The sequence below is a fragment of the Bufo bufo genome, chromosome 5 (assembly GCF_905171765.1).
Source record: "Bufo bufo chromosome 5, aBufBuf1.1, whole genome shotgun sequence".
NCBI lineage: Eukaryota > Metazoa > Chordata > Amphibia > Anura > Bufonidae > Bufo > Bufo bufo.
Window position 1 is genome coordinate 203,367,201 of NC_053393.1, and position 16,361 is coordinate 203,383,561.

Below are 16,361 nucleotides of genomic sequence, written 5' to 3' on the forward strand. Positions count from 1 at the left end.
AGGTCAGGAGATTCAGTTTCCTGTTCCCGGCCGCGGCCGGACTAAAAGGAAGTGAGCACTCAGTGTACACTTCCTGTCAGTCCGGCCGGGAACAGGAAACTGAATTCCCTGTTCCTGTACCGCGCGGTACCCGGCCGGACTGATTGACAGCCAGGAGGTAGAGGAGGAGAGCTCAGCCACACTACAGAGCAGCAGTCAGCAGAGGAGAAACTCGGGAGGTAACCAGGAGTGCTGCAGCCGCCTGAGGCTCTCTATAGAGCGCTCAGGCGGCTGCAGCCTTAAAGGAAGCAAAACAAGCACCGGCTTTGCTTGGGGCCCCGGGCCAGCTCGGGGCCCCAAGCAATTGCTTGTTTTGCCTGTCTGTTAGCGACGGGCCTGAGGCCAAGAGAGAGGACCTGTTTAGTGTGTGCTGCTAACGAGTAAGGCTACTTTCACATTAGCGTTTTCAATTCCACTACTGAGATCCATCATAGGATCTCAATAGCGGAAAAAAAAGCTTCAGTTTTGTCCCCATTCATTGTCAATGGGGACAAAACTCAACTGAACATAACGCAATGCACCAACGCATTTTGTTCCTTTTGGTTGCTCTCCCATCGCGGACAGGATAACGCTGCAAGCAGCGTTTTTCTGTCTGCGATGTGGTGCGGAGCAAGGCGGATCCATTTGGGCACACAATGGAAATCAATGGCGATGGACTGTTTTCTTTGACACAATAGAAAACGAATCCGTCCCCCATTGACTTTCCGTCATGGCTATAGAAGATATAATACAACCGGATCCGTTCATGACGGATGCATGCGGTTGTATTATAGTAACGGAAGAGTTTTTGCATATCCATGACGGATCCACAAAAAACGCTAATGTGAAAGTAGCCTAACCCAGGGCAGAAACCTGTGTGCATCTGAAGCAGAATCTGTTTAGAGAGACACCTCCCTGTGTGATTTCAAACTGCCAGAAAAGCAAGTATGCTAAGAACTAACCTCGGAGGGACAACAAAACAGAATATTTGGAGAAGGTTGAGGACCAATGAAAAGGGACAGTGTTTGAACAAGAAAGACAGTAAAAGTAACACACACACATACAGCTTTAGACTTTACTGCATGTGGTTTGGATTATATTGCTTCTGGCTCCCTCCACACTACCGAGAAGGACTGGCCACCTGTTCTAGTACTGCATCCCGCAGCTGGGCATTGCAGAGATATATTAAAATAAAGTTGATGCCTTTGATCATTTGAGAAAATTGCTAAAGAGAGAGACTCAGGGAGGACCATCATAGTAGCCATCCCCAATACACAGCCTTTGGGAAAAGCCTGCCTGTGAGATATCTGAGAACTGCACCTACTATCTGTATTTGCACTATAACACCCATTATCTACTCAGTAAGAGTGTACTAATCCAGCCTGGTAATTTGTCTCCATAACTGACTGTTCGATCCCTATTCTTCCTTGCATCCCACTGCTCACCCAACACCAAGGGCACCCCAGCCACAATCAGACAGAAGACCCCAAAATCCAGGGTGTGTCCCAAGGGGAAGAGGGGTTGTGATTTTCTACTCACTGCATGCATGGCCTGGGGGATTTCTGGAGCAGGGAATAGTCACTGTGAGGACTACAACCACCCTCATTGCAGCAGCCACCCTCCTATCCTCTCCAACTCCTCATGCCTTCCCTGCAGGCCGGCTTGTCGCACATCCACTAAAAGTTTAGCCAATGGGTCTCCACCATTGTTGATGCAGCTCTGCCTCATTTCTTTGGATCATTTCTATGGCACCTCAGCTGTTGTTCCTCTAACAGTTTTGAGAGCATTGTCTAGGTATGGATTCTCCCTGCACCTGTATAATGGCTTTTGGTTCTGTATAACTGCTCTCTGTACTTACTACCATTTTTACAGAGCAAAATACAAACCATTGCAGAGCTGACATTCCCCTTTCTACTAAAATGGTACCATGCTACTTGAAGGGAATATCCACTCATTGTAGGCCTGCGACTTTAATATGATTGAGGGGCCATAAATAGCTGGACAGACCTCAATACAAGTCAATTTACCCAATATTCACTAATGTAGTCTTAGAATGTATTATGGCTATTAGGTAATTTTATAATCGGAAAATGAGTGCCGATTTCGGTATAAATGACTATTTAACTTACTATAATTGTCTCATGCAGATTAAGTGTTGCAAAAGTTAGACAGAAAGACAGATGATGGCTGGTATAGAACTTGCAGACCATGAAGAAACTAATGAGCATGTCTAAATAAAAGAAACCTTCCTGAATCAGTGAGCTGACAGATGCCTTATTATGTCTGATAATATGTTAAAATGTTCAGTGTAACTCCATCACACATAGAAAATAAAATGGTTAGAAAAGTATAACACTCTGGAGCACATATATTAAGATTTATTTAGGTTTTAACATATTAAGATTTATTTTTCACCAGAATATTGTGTCTGCGTCATTTTTAGTTACTCCAATGACTTGGATTGTTAAATGTGTCCAAATCTGTAATATTGTTTAAGAAAATGGGAAAGGGGAGTTGCAACACAATGCATCACAAAAATCCCTATCTGCGCAACAATGCACCATGGCTTTATACTATCAGAATATTACATCACTTTTTATGCCACCTCTGGTTTCTAAAGGTGACAAGCAGGTAGGCTGCAAATTTTTGGGGTCACTTGCGTAAAAATTTAGATACTGTGTGAGCACAGAGCCTTCCGGCGCCACCTAAAGATTTGGAGTCAATTTGGTCATAATTACAGAGTAATTCACTTTTGTGACACATTTACGAAAAGGTCAAATTTTTAAAAAGTCACAAAAAGTAGCATCTTCGGTACTTTTACTGAAATAGGGGCAACCATATTGCACTTAAAGGGGTTCTACAGTTTGTTTTAGCTGATGATCTATCCTCTGGATAGATCATCAGCATCTGATCGGCGGGGGTCCGACACCCGGGACCCTGCCGATCAGCTGTTTGAGAAGGCAGCGGTGCTCCAGCAGCGCCGCGGCCTTCTCACTATTTACCGCAGGCCCAGTGACGTCACGACTTGTATCAACTGGCCTGAGCGCGGCTAAACTCTGTTTACTTGAATGGAGCTTAGCTCTGCCCAGGCCAGTTGATACTAGTCGTGACGTCACTGGGCCAGCAGTAAACAGTGAGAAGGCCGCGGCGCTGCTGGAGCTCCGCTGCCTTCTCAAACAGCTGATCGGCGGGGGTCCCGGGTGTCGGACCCCCGCTGGTCAGATGCTGATGATCTTTCCAAAGGATAGATCATCAGTTAAAACAAACTGTAGAACCCCTTTAAGCCAAATTGATTAGTACTATGCACCATTGCCCATTGCAACCCCAATCTAAAAACTAACCGCAAATACACTTACAATAATAAATGATGCCCATGTGTCTAGCATGTTGTAAATGAAACAAAATTGTGAAGCATACACTTATTATATTTGGCACAGAAAGTGTGCACCAAACATTCTGGTGAACATAAATGCACTTTCCAGGTGAAATCAGAGCAATTATTCCACTACTGTGGCTTAAAGAAGTAAATACTGGTGCATGGCATATTTGCACCACAATTTGCAACTTCCTGAGCTTCTCAACACTTTTCTAAAGTGGCTGGAAAGGGGTGTGGCTTAGCATAAAAAGATGGGGGTGGCCCCCGTATTTACTAAAACTTATGCCCGAAAATGGCGTAAGTTATAGTTCAGGTCTACGCCAGCCCCTAGCTGGTGTAGATTTGAGTTTCTGGCTCATAGAGGGCCAGTGGCACCTGCCCCTTAATAAATTGAGCACATCTTAATCCAGCCTACAGGGGATCAAGACTGGTGTATGGGAACGCCAGTCTTGATAAATCTCCTGACATTGATATACAGTATCTGCCCCTCTATGTCTTAAGCATGCAGTACAGTGATCATGGAAATTTCCTATTGGTGTAGCTACAGTGTACATGGTACAGAAGTAGCAGCCAAACCTGGGCCCTTGTGCCTGATCATCTCTAACACAAAAGAAAAGACTGGTGTTATAAATGGCCCATGATAGTTTGGCACAGATTTCGCATTTTAAAAAAATAGTCCAAGTAAATTCCATATAAGCCAGATATCACTGGGACATAAATCTGAGCACTGGATCAAACGTTCCTTCAAAAAATATTATAGCAAAGGAATATTACTCAAATGTTCCCCAAAATGCATTCTGCCAATCTCAGTTTCTTTTCAACAATCAAACTGATAATGATCACTGAATTATTGAAACAGGTCAGTAATGAAGGTTCTGAACATTTCATTATCTACAATCTGCATACCAATTATCGCAGCAATCCATTATTCACATTTCAATCAAGATTATTGAATCAGCCTGATGAAGGCACCAGTCCAAGGCCACAACGTATTTCTTTGCCTTGTACAGTACAAAAAAAAAAAGATTTCCTTACATTATCATTGTTTGGAATGGTGCAATCGTGCGGCAATGACTTCACGCTGGGAGGTAGAAGGGGGAGCAACTATTGATCTTTCTAAAACTATTGTGTCTGGCACTGCACAGCTCTACAAGGTAAACAGATTTCTTATGATCAGTATGATACATTTCTAAAGCCCTACTTTAGGTATGGGGCACCATGACTGCTTTTTAATCCTTTGAAATACATGTTAAACTCGGTACAGAACAAAATTTAATGTCCAATGTAACTAAATTAATTCATACTTTTTAGGCCTCAGGCACACTACTGTATTTTGTATCCAATCTGCATTTTTTTGTGGATTGTACACAGACCACAAAAAAAACAAAAACGGACTACAGACGGATGTCATCTGTACACTGTCTGCGTCTGTGTGTCCGTTCTGCAAAATTATAAATGATGTCCTATTCTTGACTGCAAAATGCGGACCACAGAACCATTGAAGTCAATGTGTCATCAAAGAAACGGATGCAGCACGGACTCTACATGGAAGTCATCTGTGTTTTGTGGACGCAAAATGAATATGGTAATGTGCATGAGGCCTTAGGTAGCATTGTATTGTAAGTTTCTAATCTGTTTAGAAATATAACATTTCTCAACAGGTGATGGAGGAGCCCTTCTCAAACCCCAAGATTTGAGAGGATTTCCTATAATTGGCCCGGTTTACAACGGCTCAAAGATAATGGTTTAGTCTTGTTTATTTGGCACTTACTTGTCCCAAAGTGCACTCCATTCCTCCAAGGAAATCTGCATCTTTCAAGCCGTTGTGATTGCTGCTGATGTCGTGAACTTCAAAACGAAGACGCTGAACTTCCTCAAAATAAAAGTCAACCGTGAAAATTTTTGAGAAAATAGGGTTGATGCATGTTCTGATAACTTCTGTTCTGTCCACCTGCAAGAAGAAGAACATTTTCTTTCACTTTTCTAGGTTCTGTAATGCGGAATAAAGAATTGTACATTTTAACTAAATATCTGTATATTGCATTATCTATCTAAAAATGAAAAAATAAAAAAGTAAATAGGCAGCACACTGCAAAATGAGTAAAAACAAGTGAAAAATGTATTCACCCATGTGGACGCAAAGTTTCAAGCATGAGAAAGGCTCTAGTGTTGGAGCCGAAATGTTGCGTCCACATGGGTGAATACATCTTGTTTTTACTCATTTTGGAATCTGCTGCCTATTTCATTGTTTTTTATATTTTGGACATTGATCTAGCTCCATTGTGCTTGCACCTCGGTTTCTCACTTCATATATTTTTCTCTGGTGCTGCCATTTTTTGTATCATATCTATCTATCTATCTATCTATCTATCTATCTATCTATCTATCTATCTACCTGTCTCAATGTTTGAATCTATCTATTGCTTATTAGTGATGAGCAGCAGGGGCAATATTCGAATTTGTGATATTTCACGAATATTTTGTAGAATATTCATCATATATTTGCGAATTCAAGAATTTGCTATTATTTTCTTGATTGCGAAAATCGGCAATGTAATATTCGCGTAAAGAGCGCACAATACAGGCGTGGGTCACTTTTGCTACATTTTCCAAGCTGCTAAAAGTTTCCTGAGACTGCAGAAAATGGTTGGCACGGCAAACATTAAAAATGGCTTTTATATTTGCGATTGCGCTAATCTGCAATTCATGATGTGCATATTTTGGCGCAATATGTGAAACTTCACATTTTAGCAGGTCTGAATACATATTACTGATTGGTGCACTAAGTATTGTTGTGACATCATAGCACTATGTCTGTAGCATGTACCTATGGAAATCAGAACCTATCAGCTACACTATATCACTATCTAACCTACACTAACTATCTCCCACTAACTATTATATATATAAACTAACTAACTAACTAACACAGCAATGACACTGTTGTTTCTCTCAGAACTCCATAAAAACTGCAGAAAATGGCTGCTGTGGAGGTTCTTATATAGTAAGGGATAGGCAACTTTCCTATTGGTTGCTAGGGATGTTGCTAAGCTCTGACAAAGACATTGCAGCCTTCTCATTGGCCCACAAGCAAGAAGGGAGGTTACTGATGAAAAAACCCTCTAGAATATGAATATATAGCACTATATTCTAAATATTCGTGAATTCTTGAAGTGCCGATATTCGCGATTAATATTCGCTATTCGAATATTCGCGCCCAAAACTTTTGCTTATCTGTCTCATAGCTATCTATTGTAAACCTATTTGGAATATATAGAGTTATTAACAAGTAATATGCAATTTTTAAGACCACAGCAAATAAAGTGGTTGCCCCTTGTGTTTTGGTTGAGTCTCTGAAGCATGGAATGTAGCCATTTAATTTATATTCATGAGAAGACTCTTTTTTCATATCAAAAGGCATGTTTATGCCCTGAGAATACCGTAACTACAGCAACACCATTAGAAAACCAATAATAAATTGCGCATAAACCATATAATGATTATGATTTACAACTGAATTGTGGAGATAGTCATTAAAAAGTCCATTTCCAAAACCAGGTTTGTGCAAGTACTCTGCATGCTAATCTGAAGAGGACAACACTACAAGTGAAGGGTGCTTGAACAGTCACAAGCCACATGTATAACTGGTGCAGGGCCGCATCTGCTGCCAGTTTGATAGATTTATATTCAGATATATACATGTATTTTAACTGCATTATTAGAATTTGCATTTTAATCTGGATTTCTACATAAAAATGGTCATGCTAGCAAAAACTGTTGTTTTTGAAAATAATTTTGCTTGTAAACTTTTCAATACGCTGTTGTAACTTTTATTATGAGAGCCGTGTAAAAGAAACTTACTAATATTAACCCCTTCACGCACTGTGCCATACATGTGTAGTGTTGTATGTGGGCAGTTTGGGCAACCTGTCAGTGGGTGTCGGCCATAACATACAGATGACACCCTGCTACAATGACCAGAATCATAAGTAAATCAGATCCTTGAGAATCTCTTTCTCTGAGACTACAGCTGCCAAAGAAGTTGTTCTATTACAAGAGGGCCCCTTGAAGAAAGAAACCAGACATCGTAGGAGGTCCAGAACCATCCAGACAGCTTCAAACAGCAAGGTATTCACTCATTTATGGCAGAAAGGTTTTGCTGCTGTGGAAAAAATTATTGCCTCTGGAACCTACCATACTTTTAGATGGACTGGCCATCCATATTCAAAGTTCTGCACCCTTCAGCCCTGGAACTGCAGAAGGAGTTAATAAGGACAGTATAGCATGCCTGTGGTTATCTTTGGAATCAGACTCAGGGAGCACTACAACTGCCATCATTGTTGTTGCCTCTACACTGCTATTCAGAGAAGATTGCACTTTCATATACTTTGGAACTGTGCCTTTTGCTGCTATATACTACTAATACTACTACTACTACTACCACCACCCTTAACTCAGTAAACTATATCTGTTACAATCAACCGCCTGGTTATTGACTCCATCATCAGCCATGTACTTCACCTGTACTCCTGCCTTGCACTCAGACAAACACATAACCTCAAGGGCACCTCACCTAACACAAGGTAGGAGCCCCAACTCTAGAGAGTGCCCCAAGGGAAGAAAGGGTGTGTTCTCCATTTACTTGCATGGACCGAGGGAGAGCAATGAAGTGTGAGTGCAACTATCACTAGCATATCCACTACCACTCCCATCCTCCTAACAACAATTTCCCTGTGATCTCACTGCACCATTATACTGTAAGTTGCTGGAGGTAACTTCTCTCTCCAACCCTCCCAGAGTCCGAGTGGCTGCAATGGGTGCCTCTGGCTGTGCAGATATTTGTGTGATTGAAAAGTAGATTTGTATTTGTGACTGTAAATGTGTTTTTATGTTTTTGGAGGTAGTGACAGTTTCTTCAACTGTGCCATCTGGAGAGGTCTGTCCCTGGGTATCATGTTTTGGAGGGAATGCACGATTGGTCCATACTAGAATGGGAATGAATGGGTGTAAGATGGTGGGTTCCAGGGGCGTAACTACCATAGCAACAGACCATGCGACTGCTATGGGGCCCAGGCCTGGAGGGGGCCCAGTTTTAGTTGGGATTATTTCCTCTTCTACTGGAGGTAAAAACTTGGTCAGGACTCTACCCTCTAAAGGAACAACTTTCAGCAAATGCCGCAGTGCAAAAATGGCTCAAGGGTCATTGAAAACTGTTTAGGCAGAAACCCTTCTGTCCTGCGTGGGGGGTCTGGTTTGATCCTTACTATGGGGCCCCTACTTCTTTATGTACGCCACTGATGGGTTTCCCATCTGGGTGCAGCCTAGTACTACTTAGGCTTGGTACAGGGGCAAGCATGTGTCAAAGTTGGGTCTCAGGAGCTAGCTGTAGCCTGGGGGCACTTGGTTTGGTTGCACGAGAAGCGAGTAAGGTCAAATGGAGAAGTCTGCCCCTGTGGAGACATTGAGCAAATGCTAGGGAGCCACTGCCATAACCAGAGATATCAAGAGTGTACTGCCACTTCCTCTGACCATAGGACTGGGAGTACAGAGGAAAGAAAAGCTGAGAGAACTGCCTCATCGATATTTAATCATTGCAACCTGTTTGAAGTGAACTGTGTCTCTCTTCCTCTCAGAAGGTCGATGTGTTTTCCCTCCTGTCACCATAATTACTAACTAGCAGCCTCATTTCCAGGAAATAATTGTTATTTAGCATTAACTGTGTCAGCAACTGATTGTGACTTTTAAGCACATCTGCCTTTCTCATCTTTACCACTGATCTCAGGGTCAGGATTATCACTAAAACATGTCAATAATAGGGCAAAGATATCTTTGTATAGCATACACTGAGGTTGTTTGCTTTTAAAAGCTCCCCTGACGATAATCTGATCACAGGATATCCCGCTGCTGGAATTACCAGTAATCAGCGGTAATCTGCTAGGCAAGACAGGAAGTGCTCAATTTCCCTGCAGTGCCACCACAGGTGAAATTAAGCATTGCAGTATTCTCACTGAAGTGAATGAGCTTTCCTTGTCCCTGTTTTCTGAACAACTGATTCAGAGAACTGCAAAGCATGTATAACACAGATTAAAAGACACAATGATTCATCACTTCGTATCAATGGTAAAATCTGAAATGAAGTTACTTACGCGAGGATGGCGATAATTCTTTTTTACTTACATTCCAGATTGAAAAGACAGCTAGTGTGGTCAACTGATCTGTCTTTTCTGACACAAAACTGACTTTGTTCCCAGCCTGTTGCAGAATAGATACTGACCTCAATCAATAACAGAGCTAAAAGCCAAACAATCAAAGGGAAGTAAGGAAATAACTGATGTAAGAGATAATAGATTGAGATACTAAAATGTTTCCTGAAGAAGCCTCTCAGATGGACTGTGACAAAACTTTGGTGGCTTAAATGGCAACAAATATGATGCAAAAATAGCAGCGTTATGGAAATATGCAGATGTCCGGTAATTATATTATTTTCATGTACTTTCACTAGGGTGTGTAGAGAAATGAGAGGTCTCTATGGCGAATTTCAGACTGTGCCTCATTCTTCATTGACAGCACTGCCAAATCTACTTTTTAAATTAAAATTAATGTCCTCTAATACTTCTTCAGTGACCCGGAGGAGAAACGAGAAGTATGAGAGTGTTGGTTGTGTCTGTAATGGTGGGTGTAGTACACATAGGTCACAGTGGTAATACTCATGCTGGTTCTCCCAGGGCCATGCAGTGAACAGAGAGCATACGCTTTCTTCTCTCAGAGTACTCTCTAGAGTTGGGGGTCCTGCCTGATGTTAAGTTGGGTGCCCTTGATGTAAGGTGTTGGGCAAGTGCAAAGCAGGAGAATCTGCCAGTGTATGGAGTCAGAAATCAGGCCAGTTCGCATTAATAAATGTCTTTACTAAAGGGCAGACTAAGGAGGTCATTTAATACCCTTAAATATGCCTATATTAGGCATATTTCAGGTGCAGATTGTAGTGCAACGGTTAGTTGCGGCACAATCTGCGAATTTCCCCTGCTCATGCCAGGTCTAAAAAAGTGGATATGGCATGGGTGGGGAAGGGGAAGGGCTGGCTGGCCTGTCTCATTTCCCATTTTCTATGCCTGTTTTAGGTATAGAAAATGGTCTAAATGTAAGCCAGCTAGGAAGCTGCAAAAATCACAGAAAAGAGAAAAAAAAAAAGATAAAAACATCCTGCACGATATGATAAATTAATATGTCCCTGGCTACATTTATGAAAAAAATCACAGAAGAAAAGAGCAGCACACTATATGTGCAGAGTCTGCGCTCCTGAATATAGATGCCTAATGGCATAGGTAGGTTTAGTATAGGACCTGCCTGACCTGAGACCACCTTGGCGGGTGTAGGTGGGCACAAATGTGTTTTGATCACAAAATATATTGGCTAAAAGTCTCAGATTTTATTACATCAGAGTGAGGGCTTAGTCCATATAAAAAGCTTGCATCTATTTTGTTAGTGCATTTTTTTTCAGCTAGGAAGCTGGCCAAAGCACTGACCTGCTGTCCTTGCGTCATGACAAATGATCACAGTACAGAAGGGGAGCAGGTCACTGCTGCATCCAGTGATTTGCATCAGGAAGTTTACAGCACAGCCAAACCATCAAGGCTGTGGACCAAAATAGACAGAAGCCAGCGCAGGGAACGAGGTAAGTATGCTTCCGTTCACAGGTCTGCCCAAGAGGGGGCCCCCCCCATTCAAAGGTGTACAATCCCTTTACATTTTTCTATAGATTCCCTAAATAAAGCTAAAAAAGACAAAACATTCTCTAAAAAACATTAATATACAACTTAATAAATAAAAATGTTAGAGCCGTTAAACCACCACATGCACAAAAATTGTAGCTCCAGTACTGGAGCTATATAGCTCCATCCATTGTGCAGTGGAACTGCAGTGCTGCTCCCATTCACTTCAATAGGTGGTGCTGCAACTAAGCATCTCATCAGCAGGGGTCTGGATAGACCAACAATATTAAAATCCTGGATAATACAGGTAATACCTTTTCTGACTAGGTCATTAAGGGATTAATAATTTGGTGATACAGTCCTGATCAAAAGTTTAAGCCCACTTGAAAAATGGCAAAAAATCATATTTAGCATGTTTGGATCTTAACAAGGTTCCAAGTAGAGCTTCAACATGCAACAAGAAGAAATGGGAGTGAGACAAAACATTTTTTGAGCATTCAATTTAATGAAAACAACGAATAAACTGAAACAGGCTGTTTTTCAGCTGATCAAAAGTTTAGGACCACACCTCCAAAAAAAAACGAAACCCCCCCAAAACAGAAATCCAACTTCCAAACATGAACTCTGTAATGAGTAGCTCTGCCGTTATTGTTTATTACTTCAAAAATTCATTTCGGCATGCTTGATGCAAGCGTTTCCATGAGGTGAGTGGGAACATTTCTCCAAGTGGTGAAGACGGCCGCACGAAGGCCATCTACTGTCTGGAACTGTTGTTCATTTTTGTAAACTTCCCTTGCCATCCATCCCCAAAGGTTCTCAATTGGATTTAGATCAGGGGGACACGCATGATGGGCCAAAAGAGTGATGTTATTCTCCTGGAAGAAGTCCCTTGTCCTGCGGGCATTGTGTACTGTAGCATTGTCCTGTTGAAAAACCCAGTCGTTACCACACAGAAGAGGGCCCTCAGTCATGAGGAATGCTCTCTGCAACATCTGGACATAGCCAGCAGCCGTTTGACGCCCCTGTACTTCCTGTAAGCTCCATTGTTCCACTGAAGGAAAAAGCACCCCAGACCATTATGGCGCTCCTTCCACTGTGGCGCGTAGAAAACATCTCAGGTGGGATCTGCTTGTCATGCCAGTAATGTTGGAAACCATCAGGACCATCAAGGTTAAATTTTTTCTCATCAGAGAATAAAACTTTCTTCCACCTTTGAATGTCCAATGTTTGGTGCTCTCTTGCAAAGTCCAAATGAGCAGTTCTGTGGCGTTCAAGGAGACCAGGTCTTTGAAGACGTTTTTTTTTTTGAAGCCCTTCAGTCTCAGATGCCGTCTGATGGTTATGGGGCTGCAGTCAGCACCAGTAAGGGCCTTAATTTGGGTCGAGGATCGTCTAGTGTTTTGACGGACAGCCAATTGGATCCTCCGGCTCAGTGCTGATGACATTTTTTTGGGTCTTCCACTTGACTTTTTTGTTCCATAACCCTCAGGATCATTGAAGAAATTCCAAATGACTGTCTTACTGCGTCCCACCTCAGCAGCGATGGCGCGCTGTGAGAGACCCTGCTTATGCAGTTCAACAACCCGTCCACGTTCAAAAAGGGAGAGTTTTTTTGCCTTTGCCATCACAACGTGTGACTACCTGACAGAAAATGACAATGAAGCCACATCTTTGCACAGATTTGGCCTTTTAAAGGCATGGGGTCCTAAAATTGGGATCAGCTGAAAAACACCCTGCTTCAGTTTAATCGCTATTTTCAATTAATTGAATGCTCAAAAAATGTTTTGTCTCACTCTCATTTCTTCTTGTTGCATGTTGAAGCTCTACTTGGAACCTTGTTAAGATCCAACAATGTAAAATATGATTTTTTGCCATTTTTCAAGTGGTCTTAAACTTTTGATCAGGACTGTATTTGGGGATATCTGTGTTGTATTTACAGTACATTATCATGTAGTGTGCACATTTTTCTGGTGTAATTTCCACCAACTTTGTGGAGTAAATAATGATAAATTTGTTAGGTCAGGTAGATCATGCCCCCCTCTCAACCATGCCCAACAGCAAAAAGAATTTCTGCGCAAATTGTAATTACTAGAGACTGTAAAAATATTACAATACACTTGGAAAGTCTTTAGTTTAACTTTTATCACATTTTGTTATTTTGTGGCTGTGGACTAAAATATAAATAAATCAAGTTTCCTCTCAGACTGTGAGTAACAAGTTTCTCCTTTGAAAGATTGAACTGCACTGCCCACTATCATTCCTACAGTGAAGCATGGTGGTGGCAACATCATGCTGTGGTAGTGTTTTTCAGAGGCTGGGACAGGGGAACTGGTCAGGGTTGGGGAAAGCTGAATGGAGAAAAGTGCAAAGATATTTTTCATGAAAACCTGATCCAGTGCTCTGGACCACAGACTGGGCCAAACGTTTAACTTCCAATAAGACAATGGCCGTAAGCACACAGCCAAGGCAATCTAGCATCTCTGGAGATACCTGAAAATGGCTGTCCACTGACGGTCCCCATCCAACCTGACAGAACTTGAGAGGATCTGTAGAGAAGAATGGCAGAAAATCCGCAAATCAGGCATCATAACCAAGAAGACTGGTGGCTGTAATTGCTTCAACTAAATACCAAGTAAAGGGTTTGAATACTTATATCAATGCAATATTTTAGTTTTTGGTTTTCAATATATTAACAAAGATTTTGAACATTCTGTTTTCACTTTTGTCCTTTTGGGGTATTGAGCCCAGAATGATGGGGAAAAACTTGTATTTTATTTTACTTTAGCACAAGGCCACAACATAAAATGTGAAAGGTTTTGAATACTTTCCAAATGCACCGTATTGATTAAACATAGATGTGTTGTCAATTTCAATAGCAATGCATGCACAGCTTTTTTATGAAGCACTCCAACAAATAAAAAATTGCCAATATAGTGCAATATTAGGATGTTATTAAGTGGGTTGCCTGGCCTTTTATTTTTTAAAGGGTCAGAATGGCATTAAAAACCAAAAGGAAGAAGTGATAATTACAAATACCCACCGTTTCTGTTCCATCAATTACTGGGTCCCTACTGGTCTAAGACGACTTAGCCAATCGCTGGTCATAGTAGTGACCTTTCTCAGCCAGTGATTGGCTATGTCTACATTTCCTATGTGTCGGATGGAACCAGAAAGAAGAAATCAGTGGGACCTGGAAAGTGTTGACGTTCAGAAACAGTAAAATGAGTATCAATTCTTTTAAGAAAATGTTACCTGTCAGACAACACCTTTTAACCCTATAAGGACATGGCTTTTTCCATTTAGCTTTTCCATTTTTTACTCTCATCTTCCCGGAGCCATTTTTTTTTTTCCATTCACATAGCCATATGGGGTTTGTTTTTTGCGGGACAAGTTGTAATTTCTAATGGCACCATTTACAAAGTAGTACAAAGCTGGAAAAAATACCAAATGTTGAGAAATTGGAAAAAAAAAAAACAATTCCACCACAGTTTTATGGGTTTTGTTTTTATGGCGCTCCCTAGCTGGTAAAACTGACCCGACCTATGCCGTTCATTCTCTGGGTCAGTAGTATTACAATGATGCAACGATACCACATTTGTAAAGCTTTTCTTGTTTTTTATTACTTAAAAAAAATATTGCACCCTCATAATTTTTTTAGATATTGACATCTATGGAGCTTTGTGAAGGCTCATTTTTGTCATTGATAACATCTTGGGGTATGTGTGACTTTTTGATCACTGTTTATTTAATTTTATGGGGAGGTAAAATAACAAAAATCCAGTATGCCATTGGCATCGGATAAATATATTTATATTTTAATAGTATCAGCATTTTGGGATGTGGTGATGCCTATGATCTTTATTTTTCTATTGTTTATTTAAATTTTAATATTGGCAAAAGGGGTGGTTTGATTAGAATTTTTATAGTTTTTTAATTATTTTTTTAAAATAAAAATTAAAAACATTTTTTTTCCTTTTTGAACTTTTTTAGTCCCCTAGGAAACCTCAACATGCAATAATTGGATTGTCATTTCTGGTCAGTAATAGGTTTAATGCATTACTGAACAGAAAATTCTGTACATGTACAGACTTAAGCCTATTACCATTAAGGAAAGCCTTTCTTGATTTCAGTGTTCCACTCTCACATTTGACCACAGGATCTGAGGTGTTAAATATTTGCAACCAGTGTTATCACTGATCGCAGACATTAGCCCTGGGTATCTGCTGTATGAAAGAGCAGGCACCTGGTAGCTATGGTGTTTACTCTGCTCCAGAGTAGGCACCATCTTTACATGTACTGCGGATGTTGTCAAGAGGTTAAAGAATAAAATAGAGGCTCTTGTGTATGGCTTGCATACTCTTGTTTTATAGATGTGCCATATATGAACATGAAGGTTCACTTGCTGCCTAATTTACCCCAAAAGATAGGCAAGGTTCTTTATTTCACATCCCTACGAGTCCAGTGCTACTCGAAGAGTTTCAGTAACTAAAACCTCCAAGCGCTATAGAAAGAGACTGGGACCTGTATAATGCAAAGTGGTCTTTTCATTTTGGAAATTGGTGGGGTTCTAAACTAATGGTACCTTACTTTCACACATGTCTTTGTGACATACCAGAAGGTCATTTAGCTGTAATTTCCCTTTAAATGCACCTCCAAATATTTTTGTTCATCTATTATAAAACAATAAATGATATGACCTTTTTAAACATTCAAGGCATTATAGAAAGCACTGACATTTTATTTCCAGAAGAATAATTTCTAACCATCCCTAGTACGTAGGATTTAATAGTATTGTTGCCTAGCATGCATTAATACATTTGCAACTAATTACAGCACTAAAGAAAGGTAATATAAGTTATTATACTGCACTCCAATTGACTGGAGCATCTAAAAGTACATTGCTATCCACAAAAGGAAATTAATGTGAAAGGAGCATTTTGCATTGTACTGTTCTTAGAACTGGAAATACTATTAGTAATATAATTACAATGCCTGTCAGATGTTCTTTTTAAAATGTCTTCTTGACAAGAATTAGGTTTGTTTTTGTTTCAGAAGAGTTATATTTTTTAAGCTTCTAAACAATTGTCTTTTGGTACATTATCTTTGTCTTTGGTAAAATTAAAGGGAATGGAAATTTGTAGGCAAAAGCTTGTCCAAAGTCACACAGGCATTTACTCAAACTGCTTCTAATTTCGAATTGCTTAGTATAATACATTGCAGACAAGTGTAGCAAAAATTAACTTAGCAATTAATGTGTT

The 16,361-nt window shown here is 40.6% G+C and overlaps 1 protein-coding gene across 1 annotated transcript in view; it reads right to left on the reverse strand.

Annotated features, from left to right (window-relative positions):
• Positions 1-16,361, reverse strand: part of CPNE4 (copine 4) — a 475,385-nt gene that overhangs the window by 235,477 nt on the left and 223,547 nt on the right. The window contains exon 2 of the mRNA XM_040432996.1: positions 5,166-5,345. Within this exon, the coding sequence (XP_040288930.1) occupies positions 5,166-5,345 (180 nt within the window). The remainder of the gene's footprint in view (positions 1-5,165; positions 5,346-16,361) is intronic.